This window comes from Phoenix dactylifera, chromosome 4, assembly GCF_009389715.1.
Source record: "Phoenix dactylifera cultivar Barhee BC4 chromosome 4, palm_55x_up_171113_PBpolish2nd_filt_p, whole genome shotgun sequence".
NCBI classification, from domain to species: Eukaryota; Viridiplantae; Streptophyta; class Magnoliopsida; order Arecales; family Arecaceae; genus Phoenix; species Phoenix dactylifera.
Window position 1 is genome coordinate 16,410,388 of NC_052395.1, and position 17,015 is coordinate 16,427,402.

At 38.4% G+C, this 17,015-nt stretch overlaps 1 protein-coding gene and 1 non-coding gene across 4 annotated transcripts; both read left to right on the plus strand.

The window, feature by feature from the left end:
* The first annotated feature begins 447 nt into the window (after window positions 1-447).
* On the plus strand, window positions 448-16,567 carry LOC103705609 (2Fe-2S ferredoxin-like). 3 transcript variants are annotated; one of them, XM_008789391.4, is made up of 8 exons: window positions 448-573; window positions 684-745; window positions 11,992-12,056; window positions 14,014-14,081; window positions 14,940-15,046; window positions 15,290-15,372; window positions 15,462-15,544; window positions 16,083-16,567. In XM_008789391.4, exons 2-8 carry the CDS (start codon window positions 694-696, stop codon window positions 16,195-16,197), a joined length of 573 nt encoding a protein of 190 aa, XP_008787613.1. In that variant the 5' UTR covers window positions 448-573; window positions 684-693; the 3' UTR covers window positions 16,198-16,567. The 3 variants fall into 3 exon arrangements, with proteins under 3 accessions (XP_008787613.1, XP_008787614.1, XP_026659891.1); XM_008789392.4 differs by having other exon boundaries at window positions 15,323-15,372; XM_026804090.2 differs by having other exon boundaries at window positions 452-573; window positions 677-745.
* Window positions 9,273-9,378, plus strand: LOC113462626. Its single transcript, XR_003385390.1, has one exon. It is a non-coding gene; the product is annotated as a small nucleolar RNA R71 (small nucleolar RNA).
* Window positions 16,568-17,015: the final 448 nt, after the last annotated feature.

Below are 17,015 nucleotides of genomic sequence, written 5' to 3' on the forward strand. Positions count from 1 at the left end.
TTAGGATTCTTTGTTAGGGGTCCAGCAGATTTTTAGGTTTATAAAAGGACAAAGTATATAATTATTATATTTTATTATGGGTATTTTGGTCAAACAACAACTTTTCGACAAAGCTCAAAAGTACTTTTTCGGAAAGCTCCAAAGTGAAGCTTCTCCCAAAAAGTTGTTTTTAGCTTTCTGAAAAAACTAAAACAGTTTTCTGAAATTTTTATTAAACACTCTTTTTTATCCAAAAGCTCTTTTGGAGAGGTAGAAAGTACTTTTTTTTTTCTCTCCAAAAACTTTCCAAATAGTATAAAATATTATAATTATTAGCATAAATTAATTTTTTTTAACATTAAATTAAATTAAATTATATTATATTATATATTTATGTATTAATATATTAGTTATTGCACTTACGGTGAGTGCAAGCCGATATTTAGCATCGTCCCGATACTTTCGCAAACCGAAATTTCGCCGACACGGAAACATTGAATAGATCTCGGCATCCCTCACGGTCGTCATAAAATTCCGTCTTCTCCTCCACCCAGCGAGGGTGGAGTTTCTTTCAGCAGAAGCGAAAAAGAGCGGGTAACTTCTTCTCTTTCGCTCTTCCTTAGGGCTCGATTACTCCTTCTAGTAATACTTCAAGATTATCCTGCTCTAATAAAAGAAAGAAATTAAAATCCACAAGTTGGCAGGTCCAATCCGATGTTTCTGTCAAGACTCTCACGGCTCGGTCTCCGGATTGCAAAAGACTCAGGTTTCATTTTTTATGAGAACTTCTTAGAATCGTTGTTGGTTTATGATCAAAGTGAGATACATGGTAGCTCGGTTTGTTGGATTGGTGAATTTGGTTACAGTATTTTGTTGTGAAGTAAAAAAAACTTTGGAATATGGTAAAAATTAGGTAATAAAGAATTATTAAGGGCCTGTTTAGCATCCCGTTATTTATGTTTTTGTTTCTCTGCAAGTTAGTGAAATACCAAGCGGAAATTGATGTTGAAGATAGCATTTGCCTGAAGTTATTTTTACTCTTTCTTGAAAGCAGCATGTCTTTGATACCAAAATCTCTAATATTCTTGCAAACAATTTCATTTCAGAGAACAGAAGGGTTTCATCATGCATGTTGCTCGCTTAACTTCGTTTTTCTTCTTGAATTTTTGAAAACGAAAACAGAAAAGAAAAGCCCTAAAATCGTGGATATTTGATGTCGGGTAATGGGTGTAGGTAGTGCTACAGTTATGTCTATATCAATGAATTGCCAATGCTGTCTATGCTGAAAAAAAATTTGGATGCCGATGAAACCTTAATATAAAATTATCATGATCTTTGACTCTCAATACTCTATGGGTCCTAGCAGTGAAACAAGTTGATGAGTCCTGGGGTCTATCTAAAACTCCGAAGTCCGAACCTTAATTTTCTGCTCTAAGTGCAAGGACAATCATTTCCTAATTGTTGGATAAATTGATTGCTTTGAGATTAATGATAACGCCAAAGAACTCTGATACTATCTTTTCAATCTTCTTATCTCACGTAGGTTGCCAATAAATTAATGAAGAATCCATATGAAGAACAATGTGTTTGATAGTCATTTTATCGTGATATTTAATATGTATAAACCCTTTAGGGTCCAAGTTTTCCTTGATCTCAGATAGTTAATGCCTATCATTGGATGAGTTATGGATGCTGATCATGATTTTAATAGAGATTCACTTATAATCTGCAACTTTCAATAAGTTTTGGGCCTCTTGACACACAATAAGTCTATTAGGTCTGCAGTCTGTCTCAACCTTTGGGCCTTAATTTTCTACTCTAAGCCAATGTGAAATTATTTCCTACTTGTTCACTGATCAATTTGTTTCAATTTAATGATAAAACCATAGAGCTTCCATCTTGTATCTGCAATTTTCCAGTCTCCATGGTGCGTTCGCAAAACTGCTCTCCCAAGTGCAGGAGAATCGCACAAGTAGTATAACTCGGGAGTCCGAGGTCGATTCCTAAGGGAGCGATCTATGTATTATTAGCGCAATTTCAGATGTAATTTCATATGGTTTTTAGGAATTGAAAGCAGAGAATAATAAGTAATTAAACAAAGTTCAACGAAATAGAGATGGTTAGGGATGCGCATCGCGGCTGGCCGCGGGATACCCGGAACGCGGAATCTGGGAGGCTCGGACACGGGTCCGTCCTGGATGGCAAGACATGGAAGAGGATGGCTGGATCGCAGGCTCCGGAAGCATCGTGAATGGCTAGGATGCGGAGGACGGGTGCGGACGCTAATCCGGAAAGGAAGGAAGGCTGACCGCAGATGGAGAAACTGACGTGGGACCTTTTTGCATGCATCGCGGGGGAAACTGGACCGCGGAGACGGAAGGAATCCATCACGAACGGTTGGGAAGCGGGTCGGAAGTTGACGCGGAAGGAAGCACGAAACGAACTCCTCCCCTATTTTTGCACGGCTCACGGCTGATCTCTGTTTTCCTAATAAGAGGGGATCGGATCTGCTGATTACGTTCATGATTGAGAGGGATCGGGATCTCCTCCACGCACTGGTCATGGAATGTAGATCGGAAGGCTAGGAGTGGATGGCTGCCATGTGTCGCTCCAATGTGATCAGGCTTGGCCGCTGCCCGTGGTTGTGAGCTTGATGAATGATGGGTTCGACCAGGCCATGGCAAGATTGGGTGCGCACGGCTTGGGGCTATGCATCTTTCTGAACCCAATCTGTACCAAATGCGCATTTTATCTCTGATTTACGATAATCTGTGCCAAACAAAAATATAATATTAACTTAGCGATTTTATCGTTATATGTTAGTAGTAATACTAATTTAAGCATCGTGTAAATCGTACTTTTGTGCTCTCATCACACACCCGAACTAGCTTATTGCTAGTCTCTAGCAATTAACGAGCAAACGATAAAATGAGGGTACAAAAGATGTAGTCTAACCTATGACTTTTTATTGAAGCTAAGTACACAAAACGGAGATACATACCCATTTTCGTAGGAAATCATGATTGCACTTAGCACGTGCAACAAGCCGTTAAACCCCTAGGTTACCCTAGTGGACGAGTTTTGTCTTGTGAGGGTTTGCAGAGATGTTACCCACAAACATCATGAATGATATGACATGAAATGAGATCCTAATAGAAATGTGAAATAAATCCTAAGCCAATACACATGTAATTAATATATATATATATATATTTTCAAGCATGGCAAATTTCAAAGCAAGAAAATATAAAAGTGTAGTGTGCATAAAATAGTATGACTTTCTCAGAGTACCAATACCTCCACCACAACAGGGCACTGGCCGAGCTTTAGGCGCACTACTCAAGTTTACAAGTGTTTTCTGCAATTTGTTAGAACATGACCCATCAAATTTTCAGAATATCACATGTTGTCTAAATTGTCAAGAATGGTTCGCATGTAAAGAAGGAGCTATCAATCCCAACTAAATAACCCGGGTATACATAGGTCCAACACAATGGAGTCAAACCAGCCATTATCATATGTCACTGGGTTCAGTCTGACCAACCCATTCATGCTTATTTTTATTTTTTTATTTTTAAATGCATATGACGACTACAGCTGTCCAACCCCATTAGGCTCTAGTAAGGTCCATGTAGTGAGTTTTCATGCAATCCCCGATCCAGTTGGCTCAAGGCATTAGATGAAACACCTCTTGAACTTAATTACTCGAACCAGACTACGCCACGAGGCCGGACTTGTCATCATAAGGATTTTTTTTTTTTGAATCATAATTATGCAAGAAAAGAGAAGGTAGACTGAACCATATAGATATTTTTATTATATACGTGACTGCATCGTGACTATAGGTCAAACAGGGTCGGATCATAAGGCACCTAGGTGATCTAGCCGGAATATTCAACCTCTATTTTTATGTGAAAACTAAATCATGAACCTCATAGTACAAACAAAGATACTCGTACTTCTTTTACATATAAGATTTACAAAAATGCAGCTAACAATTGTGAACTTCTGAGGCCCTCCTATTGTCATTAAGTGCATGTGCGGGGATCTAATAATAGGTCTCTGATCAGTCATAGTATGCATGTGTTCCTTGCCTTAATAGTTGCACAAACTCAATATGAAAATACATGTGCCTTTGCTTAGAGAAGAAAGTAATAGCATAAATCAAATGCAAAAACAAAACCTCTCCTCTTTTCTTTTTTTTTTCAAAATATTTTCCTCCTCCCAACTTAAACATGCAAACAAGAAGGCAGGTATATGTTGGTTTAGGTAGGAATCGGGACTGTGTTAGCTCGTAGGGAGAGTTGGAACTACTCCCACCAAATTGATTGCATTGTCCTCAATGTAATGGATACAAGAAAACGATATATGAGAGACAATAGAAAAAATAGTATTGGAGAGCAGAGTAATACCTTGAGCTGTTGATATCCAGAAAAGAAGACCTACAAAATAAGAAGAAAACTAGAAATAGAAAAAAAAAATTCTAACTAATATACACATACCTTTGCCGTCATGCTCAGTCATAAGAAGGCTTCCCCAAGAAAAAGGAATCCTCTTCATCTGCAAAATTCTCAAGAAAAGGTTTTAACCTATGTCCATTTACCTTGAAAGTATTACCATCCTGTGGATTCTCAATCTCAATTGCCCCATGTGGAAAAATAGTTTTGATAAGGAAAGGGCTTGTCCATCTCGATCGTAACTTGCCAGAAAACATATGTAAGCGGAAATCATATAAAAGAACTTTTTGCAAAGGTTCGAAAGACTTTTTCAAAATTGATTTATCATGTAAAATCTTCATCCGTTCTTTGTAAATTTTAGCATTATCATAGGCATCTCTACGAATTTCATTAAGCTCGTTCAATTGCAACCTCCTAGCTAGACCGGCATCTTGCAATTCAAAATTCAATTTTCTCCAATATGATTTGTGCTCTATTTTTATAGGCAGATGACATGCTTTCCCGTGGACTAGCTGGTAGAAAGACATGCCAAGAATAGTTTTGTATGCGGTACGGTAAGCCCACAATGCATCTGATAGCTTCAAGGACTAATTTTTTCGTAATGGATTCACCGCTTTCTCTAAAATATGCTTGATCTCCCTATTGGCTAACTCTACTTGGCCACTAATTTGCGGATGATATGGGGTAGCGACTTTGTGAGTGACATCATACTTTTTCAATAAGGTCTCGAAAGGCTTATTACAAAAATGCTTTCCACCATCACTAATTATAATCTTAGGCATGCCAAATCGTGAAAAGATATTTTCTTTCAGAAATTTCAAAACAGGTTTGTGATCATTGGTTCTACAGGCAACAACTTCTACCCATTTGGACACATACTCAACACCAACTAGTATGTACTCGTGTCAGAAAGATGGTGGGAATGGGCCCATGAAATCGATGCCTCAACAATCGAAAATCTCGATAACAGTAATGGGCTGAAGAGGCATTATTTGCCTACGAGTTAGACTTCCAATACGTTGACATGGATCGCATGTTCTACAGAACTCGTGGGCATCTTTAAACATTGTAGGCCAATAGAAACCACATTGCAAGACCTTTGCAACAGTTTTCTTAGAGGCAAAGTGTCCACCACAAGCATTAGCATGGCAAAAAGAGAGTATGCTTTGTATATCATGATCCGGTATGTATCGTTTAAAGATTTGATCATTGCAATACTTAAACAAATAGGGCTCGTCATAGTAATAATTCTTCACCTCGCATAAGAAATTTTTTCTATCTGTCGACTCCCAATGCTTCGGAATCCGGTTCGTAACAGTTTACAATGTCAGCGTACCATGGCATAGTAGAGAGTGCAAACAACTGCTCTTCAGGAAATGAGTCCTTGATGGAAAATTGTGACTCTGAATCATGAAAAACTAGCCGTGATAAATGGTCAGCGACCACATTCTCTACTTTTTTTTTATCTTTAATAGCGATGTCAAATTTTTGGAGTAGAAGTATCCATCGTATTAAGCGTGGTTTGACCTCTTTCTTATCCAGCAAATATTTTAGCGTTGCATGGTCCCTGAAGATAACAATAGGAGCACCAAGGATATAAGAGCGAAATTTGTCTAATGCAAATACTATTGCAAGCAATTCCTTCTCGGTAGTAGTGTAATTCATTTGAGCATCATTTAAGATTTTGCTCGCATAGTAAATGGCATATGGCTTATTATTCTTACGTTGTCCTAGGATAGCTCCTATTGCATAGTCATTGGCGTCGCACATGATCTTAAAAGGTAGCGACCAATCGTTCGTACAATAGGTGCGGTGCTAAGCATGGACTTTAACTTTTTGAACGCAACTTAACAGGTTTCATTCCAATTAAATGGTGTATCAAGGGCTAGGAGGTTACACAATGGTCGAGCTATGACACTAAAATCCTTGATGAACCTCCTATAAAATCCGGCATGACCCAAAAATGATCTAACATCTCTAACCATCTTGGGTGCAGGTAGCTTAGCGATTAAATCGATCTTAGCTCTATCAACTTTCATGCCCTTCGATGAAACAATATGTCCTAGGACGATTCCCTTTGGCACCATGAAGTGGCATTTCTCCCAATTCAGTATCAAATTCTTTTTCATACATCGAGCTAAGACTGCTTGTAAATGTGACAAGCAATCATCAAATGAGTCGCCAAAAATGGAGAAGTCGTCCATGAATACTTCCAAAAACTTCTCGTTCATGTCTTCAAAGATGCTGAGCATGTATCTTTGGAATGTTGCAGGCGCATTACACAACCCGAATGGCATCCGTCAGAAAGCAAATGTGCCAAAAGGACAAGTGAAGGTAGTCTTCTCTTGATCTTCTGGTGAAATCTCGATTTGGTAATATCCAGAATAGCCATCGAGAACAATAGAAGGCGTGCCCTGCAACTCTTTCCAACACTTGGTCTAGGAAGGGTAGAGGAAAGTAATCCTTGTGATCGAATTCAGCTTTTGGTAGTCGACACACATGCGCCAACTCGTCGGAACACGAGTTGGGACCAGTTCACCTTGCTCGTTTTCTACTACCGTCAAACCCGACTTCTGAGGAACGACTTGAGTAGGACTTACCCACTTGCTATCGAAAATTGGATAAATAATACCCATATCAAGCAACTTGAGGACTTCCGCCTTAACCACATCTCTCATCGTAGGATTCAACCTGCGTTGCATTTGCCTTGTGGTTTTAGCATTGTCCTCCAAATATATCCGGTGCGTGCAAATCAAGGGGCTAATCCCCTTTAAGTCGGCAATAGACCACCCTAACGCTCTTTTATGATTCTTTAGAACACCAAGTAATTTGCTTTCTTGGCATGATCAAGCCCAGAAGAGATGATTATAGGAAAAGTGTCCTCGGGTCCAAGAAAGACATACTTGAGTTCTTTTGGTAAGGGTTTCAACTCGAGCTTAGGCGCTTGTTCATGGGATGGTACTATTTTTGCCTCTCGAGATGGCAGCTGGTCAAAATATTCTACCTTTGGTCTCCACCCATTGATCATCATAGCATTCAAACAGTCCACACTAGGTGTGACTAACAAATCATCTTCATCGGTGCCATTAGAACACCAATCAATTAAGCCATCGCCGGATAGGTCGTTAAATACTCCAGCTAACAAATATTCTTCCGCGATGGTTTCAACCCAATCAACCTCCTTGCTCTCTTTGGGATCATTGGGTTGCTTGCACACATTAAAGATGTTTAGTTCCAGGGTCATGTTACCAAAAAAAGGCTTCATGACGCCATTTCTATAAGTAATCAATGCATTAGAAGTTGCAAGGAATGGACATCCTAAAATGACCGAAATCTGAGACTGTGAGTTTGAAGCTGGATGTGTGTCCAATACAATAAAATCGACAGAAAAGTAGAACTTGTCTACTTGGGCCAACACATCCTCGATAATCTCCTTCGGAATCTTGACTGACCCGTCAGCTAATTGTAAAGTGACGGAAGTTGGCTTTAACTTACCTAAACCAAGTTGCTCATATACTAAATATGGCAACAAATTTACATTCGCCCCTAAATCTAACAATGCTCGCTCTATCCTAAAGTCACCTATGATGCATGAGATGGTTGGGCAACCCGGATCCTTATATTTAGGGAGGACGTTGTGCTGCAAAATAGCACTCATATTTTCAGTTAAAAATACCTTCTTTTTAACATTTAATCGGCGCTTGACAGTACACAAGTCCTTCAAAAATTTAGCGTATGAGAGTATTTGTTTGATTGCATCAAGAAGAGGTATGTTGATCTTTAGCTGCTTAAAATGCTCAAGAATTTTAGAATTTGGTTCGAGCTTTTGCAACGGCTTTAACCGTTGTGGAAAAGGTGGGGAAAAAGGGCATTCGACTTTCTCGATAGAGGTTGGGACCTCAACTTCTTTGTCCTTTTTATCATCTTTGGGCACATCAGAATTAGAAGTGACTTGCGGTCTCAATGGGACAGTCTGATCAATGACTTTTCCATTATGCAAAGTCATGATGCTCTTTGCATGCTCTGTATGCGAACCAGAAGGAGTCGTATTATTACTACCATGCACTTGTGGGTTTGGTTAGGGTTGAGCTGGAAGCTTACTCTTCTCCTAAGTACTTAGGACCGTAGTCAACATTGACAATTGGTTTCTTATATCTTCAAAATTTCGAGTATTTTGAGCATTGATATTGGCTTGACCTTGTAGAAAAGATTGTATAGATTGCAAGGTATCCTCGATACTCGGCTTCTGAGAGGGTGATGGTGCATAAGTAGGATGTGCAGGTGGAGGGGCTGGATGGTATATACTGCTGAGGACGATCGTTCCTCCACCTAAAATTCGAATGATTCTTCCAACCAGGGTTATAGGTATCCGAGAATGGATCATTATAAGTCTTCTGGTAGGAGTTCATAGCGTTTGCCTGATCGTGCAAGACTTCCTTGAATGCCGATATGGTGGGGCAATCTGTAGTGGTATGACCAGATATGTCGCAGATCCCACAACACTCGTTTCTGAGCTCTATGGTCTTGACGGGCTCAACCTTCCTAAGTTCAATTTTCTTTACCTTCCTAGTGAGGGCTGCCATTTTAGCATGAAGATCATCCTCAGTTCTGAGGTTGTAAAGGCCACCCTGTTCAGAGCTAGTAGGCTTGAGCAAAGACTTATTGTTTCTATCCCCGTTATCCCAAAGTTGGGCTGTCTTAGCAAGAAAATCCAAATATTCCCATGCCTCATTAGGTTGCTTTTCTAAAAATCTACCATTGCACATGGTTTCTACGAACTGTTTCAATTGTGGAGACAAACCTTTGTAGAAAAAGTTAATAGGTCTCCAAATTTCGAACCCGTGATGAGGACATGAGAGAAGTTCTTTAAATCTGTCCCAACATTCATAAAAGGTTTCATGATCTTTTTGTTGGAAATTGCTGATTTGCCTTTTTAGAAAGTTGGTCTTTTGTGTGGGAAAGAACTTTTTCAAAAATTCTCTCTGCATATCTTGCCAAGTTTTTATTGATCTAGGTCGCAAGGAGTTTAGCCATGTTTTGGCCTTATCCTTTAGAGAGAGAAAGGCAACAACGTCAGCTTGAGGATATCCTCGGTGACGTTCGGCACCCTGAATGTGATGCTTAATTCTTCAAAATTCTTTAGATGAAGATAAGGATTCTCAGACTCTAAACCATAAAATTTTGGTAGCAATTGAATTACCCCTGGTTTGATATCAAAATGTCCTACATTATCAGAAAAAATCATGCATGAAGGCTGACTAGTTCTAGTAGGTTGTAGGTATTGTCTCAAAGTCATAACAAAGGGTTCATGTTCTCGATCAGGGTGACTCCCGGCATCTTCATTTAAATCAGCCATCTCACGAGGTGTGAGATATTGCGAAGAAATCTCAGGAATGTGTTCCAAGGGATTGTCAAAAAATGTACGACTTAATCGACCGCTATCGTCCCTATTCCACTTTAGCATGCAAATTTTTATTTTATTTTATTTTATTTATTATTTATTTATTTATTTATTATATATATTTTTAAAAAAATGAAACTTACCTAAACTAAATCTCTAATTGGATCTGAAAATATACTAACAATTCAGCCGTTCCTCGGCAACGGCGCCAAAAACTTGGTGCGTTCGCAAAACTGCTCTCTCAAGTGCAGGAGAATTGCACAAGTAATATAACTCGGGAGTCCGAGGTCGATTTCTCAGCGAGCGGTCTATGTATTATTAGTGTAATTTCATATGTAATTTCATATGGTTTTTAGGAATTGAAAGCAGAGAATAATAAGTAATTAAACAAAGTTCGATGAAATAGAGATGGTTAGGGATCCAGAATCCCCCTTGATGATATCGCATCCAAGAAATAAACTTTATGGTTCTTGATTAAAGATTAATAGTAGGATAGATCTAATCATGGTATATGTTTCATGAACACATGAACCCAATTTCTAAGCATTCATCGTAACTATTACATCTACGACAAATCAAATACTAAAGCGATCCATGTATCAATAGACATAAACCATTAAAGAACTATCTACAAAATAATTATGTAAGAATCCATAACACATCAAAAACATAAATCAATAAGAGCAAAGGTTCAGAGTTTACTTCAAAGAAAGCAATACATCAAAGGTTCCTCCATCACCCTTCACCTAAGAAATCAGCCTCTCATTAAAAACATTAGCCTCTCTTCTTTTTTTTCTTTTCTTTTTGGAAACAGAGCATCCTCTGTTTCTTTTTTTTTAAAAAAATGAGAGCTCCCCACCCAAGCCAAGAGAGATGCCCCTTATACCCAACTCTCCCCCCACAGTTTATTCGTGGAAGGCCAATCTTAATTTAAATTACTCCCTAACCGATCGCACGAGACAAACGTGGAAAGGAGAGGGAACGGATGTATGGGATGAACGCGGAGAAGTGGATCGCTAATCCGGAAGCTGGAAAATTACTGGGAATGCTGAAATGGAGAAGGAAGCGGACGCGGGAGGCTGGAATCTGGGAAGTGAATCACGGACGGCTAACATGCGGAGGGTGCTAGAATCTGGGAGGAGGCGGTCATCCAGGATGCGCATCCCGGCTGGCCGCGGGATACCCGAACGCGGAATCCGGGAGGCTTGGACGCGGGTCCGTCCTGGATGGCAAGACACGGAAGAGGATGGCTGGATCGCGGGCTCCAAAAGCATCGTGGACGGCTGGGACGTGGAGGACGGGTGCGGATGCTAATCCGGAAAGGAAGGAAGGCTGATCGCGGATGGAGAAACTGACATGGGACCTTTTTGCATGCATCGCGGGGGAAACTGGACCACGGAGACAGAAGTAACCCATCACGGATGGCTGGGAAGCGGGTTTGGAAGCTGACACGGAAGGAAGCACGAAACGAACTCCTCCCCTGTTTTCGCATGGCTCATGGCTGATCTCTGTTTTCCTAATAAGAGGGGATCAGATCTGCTGATTACGTGCATGATTGAGAGGGATCATGATCTCCTCCACGCGCTGGTCCTCTGCAGGGAAGAACCAGATGCATGGAATGTAGATCGGAAGGCTAGGAGTGGATGGCTGCCATGTGTCGCTCCAATGTGATCAGGCTTGGCCGTTGCCCGTGGTTGTGGGCTTGATGAATGATGGGTTCGGCCAGGCCATGGCGAGATTGGGTGCGCACAGCTTGGGGCTATGCATCTTTCTGAACCCAATCTGTACCAAATGCGCATTTTATCTCTGATTTACGATAACCTGTGCCAAACAAAAATATAATATTAACTCAGCGATTTTATCGTTATATGTTAGCGATAATACTGATTTAAGCAACGTGTAAATCGCATTTTTGTGCTCTCATCACTCCATTACATTGGACTGGGACCTGTTGGAATTACAAAGTGCTTTATACGTATTGTATTTTGTTATTTAAGATGTACAGACCCTTCAGCATCAAGAATGCTTCCATGAATCTTCCATTTCTTTAGAGTTGGCTTTATGCATTTTTCATTTCTGTATGCCCTTGACTTCTTGCCATGTGTTATTAGTTATCTTTGGAATTTTGTTTCAAATTTGCCTTCTTTTTTGCAGGTCAATTTTCTACAATTAAAAGAGGCTACTTTAGTAGGCATTTCAGTCATAATTTACACCCTGTGGTTAGTTTCTTTTTTTCTGGTCGCATAAGTTTTCCTATCTAAAATGCGGGCCATATGCTGAATTCAAAAATGTTCCAGATGACAACTTCGTATTGTTTTCTCATCATCTTTTGAACTACCATTTTGAATTATTAAATTTATTTGGCAACTAATTGGCCTTCTTATGCTTCTTTGATTTTCGCTACCATTAGTTAGTTTTTCCCCCTCTGCCAAGGCTATATATGTGATATCTTATGCTATTTGTATGAAAAAAATATGTATCATGAACTTATTGTAAAGCAAAACAACTTGAAGCTATCCCTGTGAATGCAAACTTCCATTGAGTAGCTATAGTATTTTGAGTGCCAGCCCTTATTTTGAAAACTAAAAGTAGGAGGTTTAGTAATAGTAATGCAAAAGACATCATTGAATCCGCCATATCTTGTACAGCTAAGGGTTGACCAAATGTGCTTGTCTCCACTTGTACTTGTTAGGGATGCTAGTTTGCTCGATACAATTTAGAAGCTCTTTAAAGAGGTGGTTAAAATGGTTTCTCTTTGTGGTGTGGTGAGATTTCTGGATGGAGTTTAGTCTTTAGAAAAAGAGTTTTATATATTCATTTTTCTTTTTTTTGAAGAAACTAAAATAGATGCGAGTGGGGTAGTTTATTAGGTTTTAATGATAAGAATAGGCCCTATTGCTCCAGGAGAAAGAAGTCTTACAGCCAACTATTAGCAGTGATGAAGGAGCCATGGAATTTATTACGGTTCTTGGTTCAGCAAAAAAGAGAAAAAGTAGGTCGGACAAGAAAGAGATGAAAGAAAGAATGAGAGAATGAGAAAAGATAGGGGAGAAATTAAAAGAAAAAAGAGAAAGGATAAATGATATGAGGAGCTGTAAAGAAACAATAAAGAAAGTACAAGAAAGATTCAGCCATGTTACTGTAGCAATATGGAATTTTATCAGGACCTCCTTTCCAGCCAACCTTGTGCTTAACCAAATCAGTGGCAGCCTACCATTTTCCTTAATTTTCTAAATGGATGGCCCTACCAGCATTGTTATGTGATAAGTCACTAATATGATGCTTCATTTGTATTAGGATCTGTTCTTGCAACTAAGAGAGAATGATGGATTTCTCAGAAATGCCCAGATATTTGGATTGAGGTATCATGAAGTTGGTTAAAATGAGTAGTTGTTTGATGGTTGCTAACTAAAGTAAAAAACTTAATTCAACTTATTTCAACTAAGGATGATGCCTTAGTTTGAACATTTCCTTTGTGATCCTGAAATGACTAGTCATAAAAAAATTGTGCTGCTCTCCGTCCAAGCACAAGTTTTCTTGCAGTGCAGGGACAGATGTAGTAGTGCCCAACTCTTGTTGTGTAATCTGCTAGCATTCTTAATGCGCTTACAGCTGGAAGCTTGAGATTTTGGAATTTACATTTTTTGCTCACGGAATTTACATGGTAATCTTCTTTTTGCTTTGGAATGCTTTTTCATAGTGGTCAAACCTGAAAGGCATGTGTCAATTTGATTAAAAATCTTACAAATTCTGTGATGTTTTCCAGACGGCGAAGTTCTTGGTTTTGCAAATAGACATATGGGGTACACCGTTCCCTGTTCTTATTATTGATTGCTAATTTCATTTGTACAATCTGCCTTATACTTTTTATTAATGATGTATTAAATGTCAAACTCTAGTTACCTTCTTTTTATCACATTAAGCAACTTTCATCGCTTCATTGCTTCAATTTGTAACTACCGTGCCCCTTTTAAGTCATAATATATTCTAGATTTTCCATGACATAATTGTCACTGTTCTGCAGCCAGATTGTTCTTTCATTTTATACCGTAGATGTATAAGAAATGCTCTCTTTTGAGTGGTTATATGCACCTTTCTCCATCTCCTTGTTTTAAAAAATAGTTGGATAGTGCTCTAGGTTCTAATCTCTAAGACTATTTATTTGCCATTGTCCAGAATAACTGTTTTTTTTGTACTACAACCATTGATAACATTCATGAGGAAGGGAGCGAGCAGAAAGAAACGTAAGTTCTTAATCTAGTCTATAATTGACTGATAAAAAATATATCTTCCATATTTTGGTATGTACAGGCTTCATAAGCATGCAATGTTATAGTTGTCTTCATAACCATGCAATGCTATCTTCTGATATATGCATAGAAATTCCTATGCTGCTGTTGGATTTGCTATTTGCGTCTTTGTAATACCATTCTATCCACTTGTATGTGGTCTAGTCCAATGAAAAGCAAGGACCAGGAGTTACACCATACTTGGCAAAGTAAGACATTCTAGAGACAACTTCAGTGGTAGATCCAGGACCATCTGACAATTTCTATGCTCACGCTCTAAATATAGCATTGTCCCTTTGTAAGTTTGACTTATGCCACCTTTCTGATGTATTAGCTACTCACTCTTTTGGCATATCTCGGCTATCAAGTGTTCAAAACCTCAGAAGATTTATATTTGATTGTCACCTCTTAACAGGAAACATGATTCCAGAACTTTTAATTTGTATATGTTGCTATTGATGAAGACCTTAAAACCTGATTACGTGCATTTTTAAGCCACTATTGGCATTCTTGCTGAATGCTACTTCCTGCATGTTTAGCATTTGGCCTAGCTCTCTATATAGCAAATGAGGTCACCATTTTTAAAAACTTCAGGCATAATTTTGGTTGTTCTCAGCATTTTATTATTGTTAGTATTCATTTGATCCCTCTCAGAGAATGCTAGTATCTGTTTATTTACAGGTCTTTAAAACAATTGAGACTTATGCCTTCTTTATAGTTTGTGAAGTAATAACAAATATAACTTCTTTCATTACTCAGACACTTCTGGTCTATCATTTAGGAGCCCTTCCTTATCTGCAGTTAATTATGCAGAATATCTGTGACATTTGTCGACAAAGATGGAGAAGAGAAGCTTATCAAGGTTCCTATTGGAATGTCAATGTTGGAAGCTGCTCACCAAAATGACATAGATTTAGAAGGTGAATATCTTGTCGCAGTTAGACGATCAATTGATATTTGCAACATGTCATTTTTGTGATAACATTACCGAGTAGTTTCTTTAAACAATATTTTTGAGAGAAAATCGATATTCTAATTTTCTTTGAGGATTGCGAACAGTCATGTCCTCTTGATTGTTTGAATTTTCTTGTACCTTTAAGAGCCGATTAGATAAATACATCATGAACTTAGAATAATGAGCGTTTAGTTTGTTTGCTTTACAGTTTCAGTAACATTTCCTGCTAACGTGATGTCAGGGGCTTGCGAGGGCTCACTTGCATGTTCAACCTGTCATGTGATTATAATGGTATGACAGGCATACTATTCATCTGAAATTTTCTTCTTTGAGATAGCTTATAAACTTGATATGGTATCTGATTAGCAAGTTGCTTATAGGATGTGGATTATTACAAAAAGTTAGAAGAGCCAACTGATGAAGAAAATGACATGTTGGACCTTGCATTTGGGCTTACGGAAACGTAAACATCTCCCTCCACAATGCCCTTTTGGTTCTTATCTATTTTATTCATTAAATTTAACTCCTGAACTGTTGAGTTTCTGCTCCAGGTCGTTTGTCTCCACATTTTGTGCATCACACAAGTCAAATCCCAATCATATTATATTTTAAATATGCTTTTGGCATCATATCATTTCTCACCTGCAGTTGAGTGATTCTTTGGATGATCCAGCTCCTATCAAATATTTGCCATGCACTATTTGCAAATATGCTGAAATTCATGAGTTGATTTCTATCCAACTCAATCTTGGAACTTCCCCAAATACTGGAAAAAAGTATATGGATGACAATAACATCTGCTTCTTATGTGTTTTAGTCATGGGTCGATTTAAAAAAAAAAGAAATGGAGAATAAAACAAGAAAGAGGAAAAGGAAATTAGCTTCAATGCATAGTTGATTTTTATTCCAGATTTTAAGTGTGTGATAGAAATGATTTTTTTGGGGGGCCTTGGCAATTGGCTGTCTTAAATGCTTCTGTGATTTTGGACCCCCTGTTGCAGGTCCCGTCTTGGTTGTCAAGTAATTGCAAAGCCCGAGCTTGATGGAATGCGCTTAGCACTGCCGGCAGCAACGCGGAACTTTGCTGTTGATGGGTATAAACCAAAACCACACTGAGTGCAATGTGCATCCTACCTTGCAGTATGCAAAGGGGTCGCAATTCAACCTCAGTTTTCTCAGTTTTGTAGCATATGCCAGAATACATAATTTATACATCAAGATCATGAAACATAAAAGGCTTCGCCGCGTCCATGCCGGTTATTATACAATAACCGATCACATTTTTCCTGGTATGTGTCGTGGACTTGTTGGCTAATCTAAGATGGAGATTGGCTCTATACTCAGAGATATAGGGATTAAGCTTGAGAAGGTTTAGAACTCATTTGGTTCATGAAAAGAATTTTTTCTCACTGTAATGTTTATTTTAGGAAGCTCATGCTTGGATATATGATATTTGGAAAAGTAACTCTTGCTTATTTGGTTGACCATAAAAAAGTAGTACATTACCGAGTGGCTTATATTTGGTTAAGCATCTACTTTCTAAGAAAAGTTATATAAAATACATGTTATATCCTTAATGAAAAAAAATGATCTTATCCCATTCTATCTAAAAGTTTAAGAATATTTTTGAAAAAAAAATATTCTAATTCTTAGGAATTGAATTTTTGTCATACTCTAGTTTTTCTTTCTCATGAAATATGAAAATCTTATTTTTATAAAAAGTTATTTTTTCATCTCTCCTTTGAAATTTCAATCAAATATGAAATATTTTTCTACTTTTTCATTGACCATATTTTCCATCATCTTCTTCCTGCGAACCAAACAAGTTCTTGAGGAGTGAGGCTACCTATCAATAAGCAAGCATGATTCCTTTATGAGCTGTCACTTTTTTTGTTCTTGTTCTTCTTGCTGCTTCAAGTCTTTCATGATTTTAT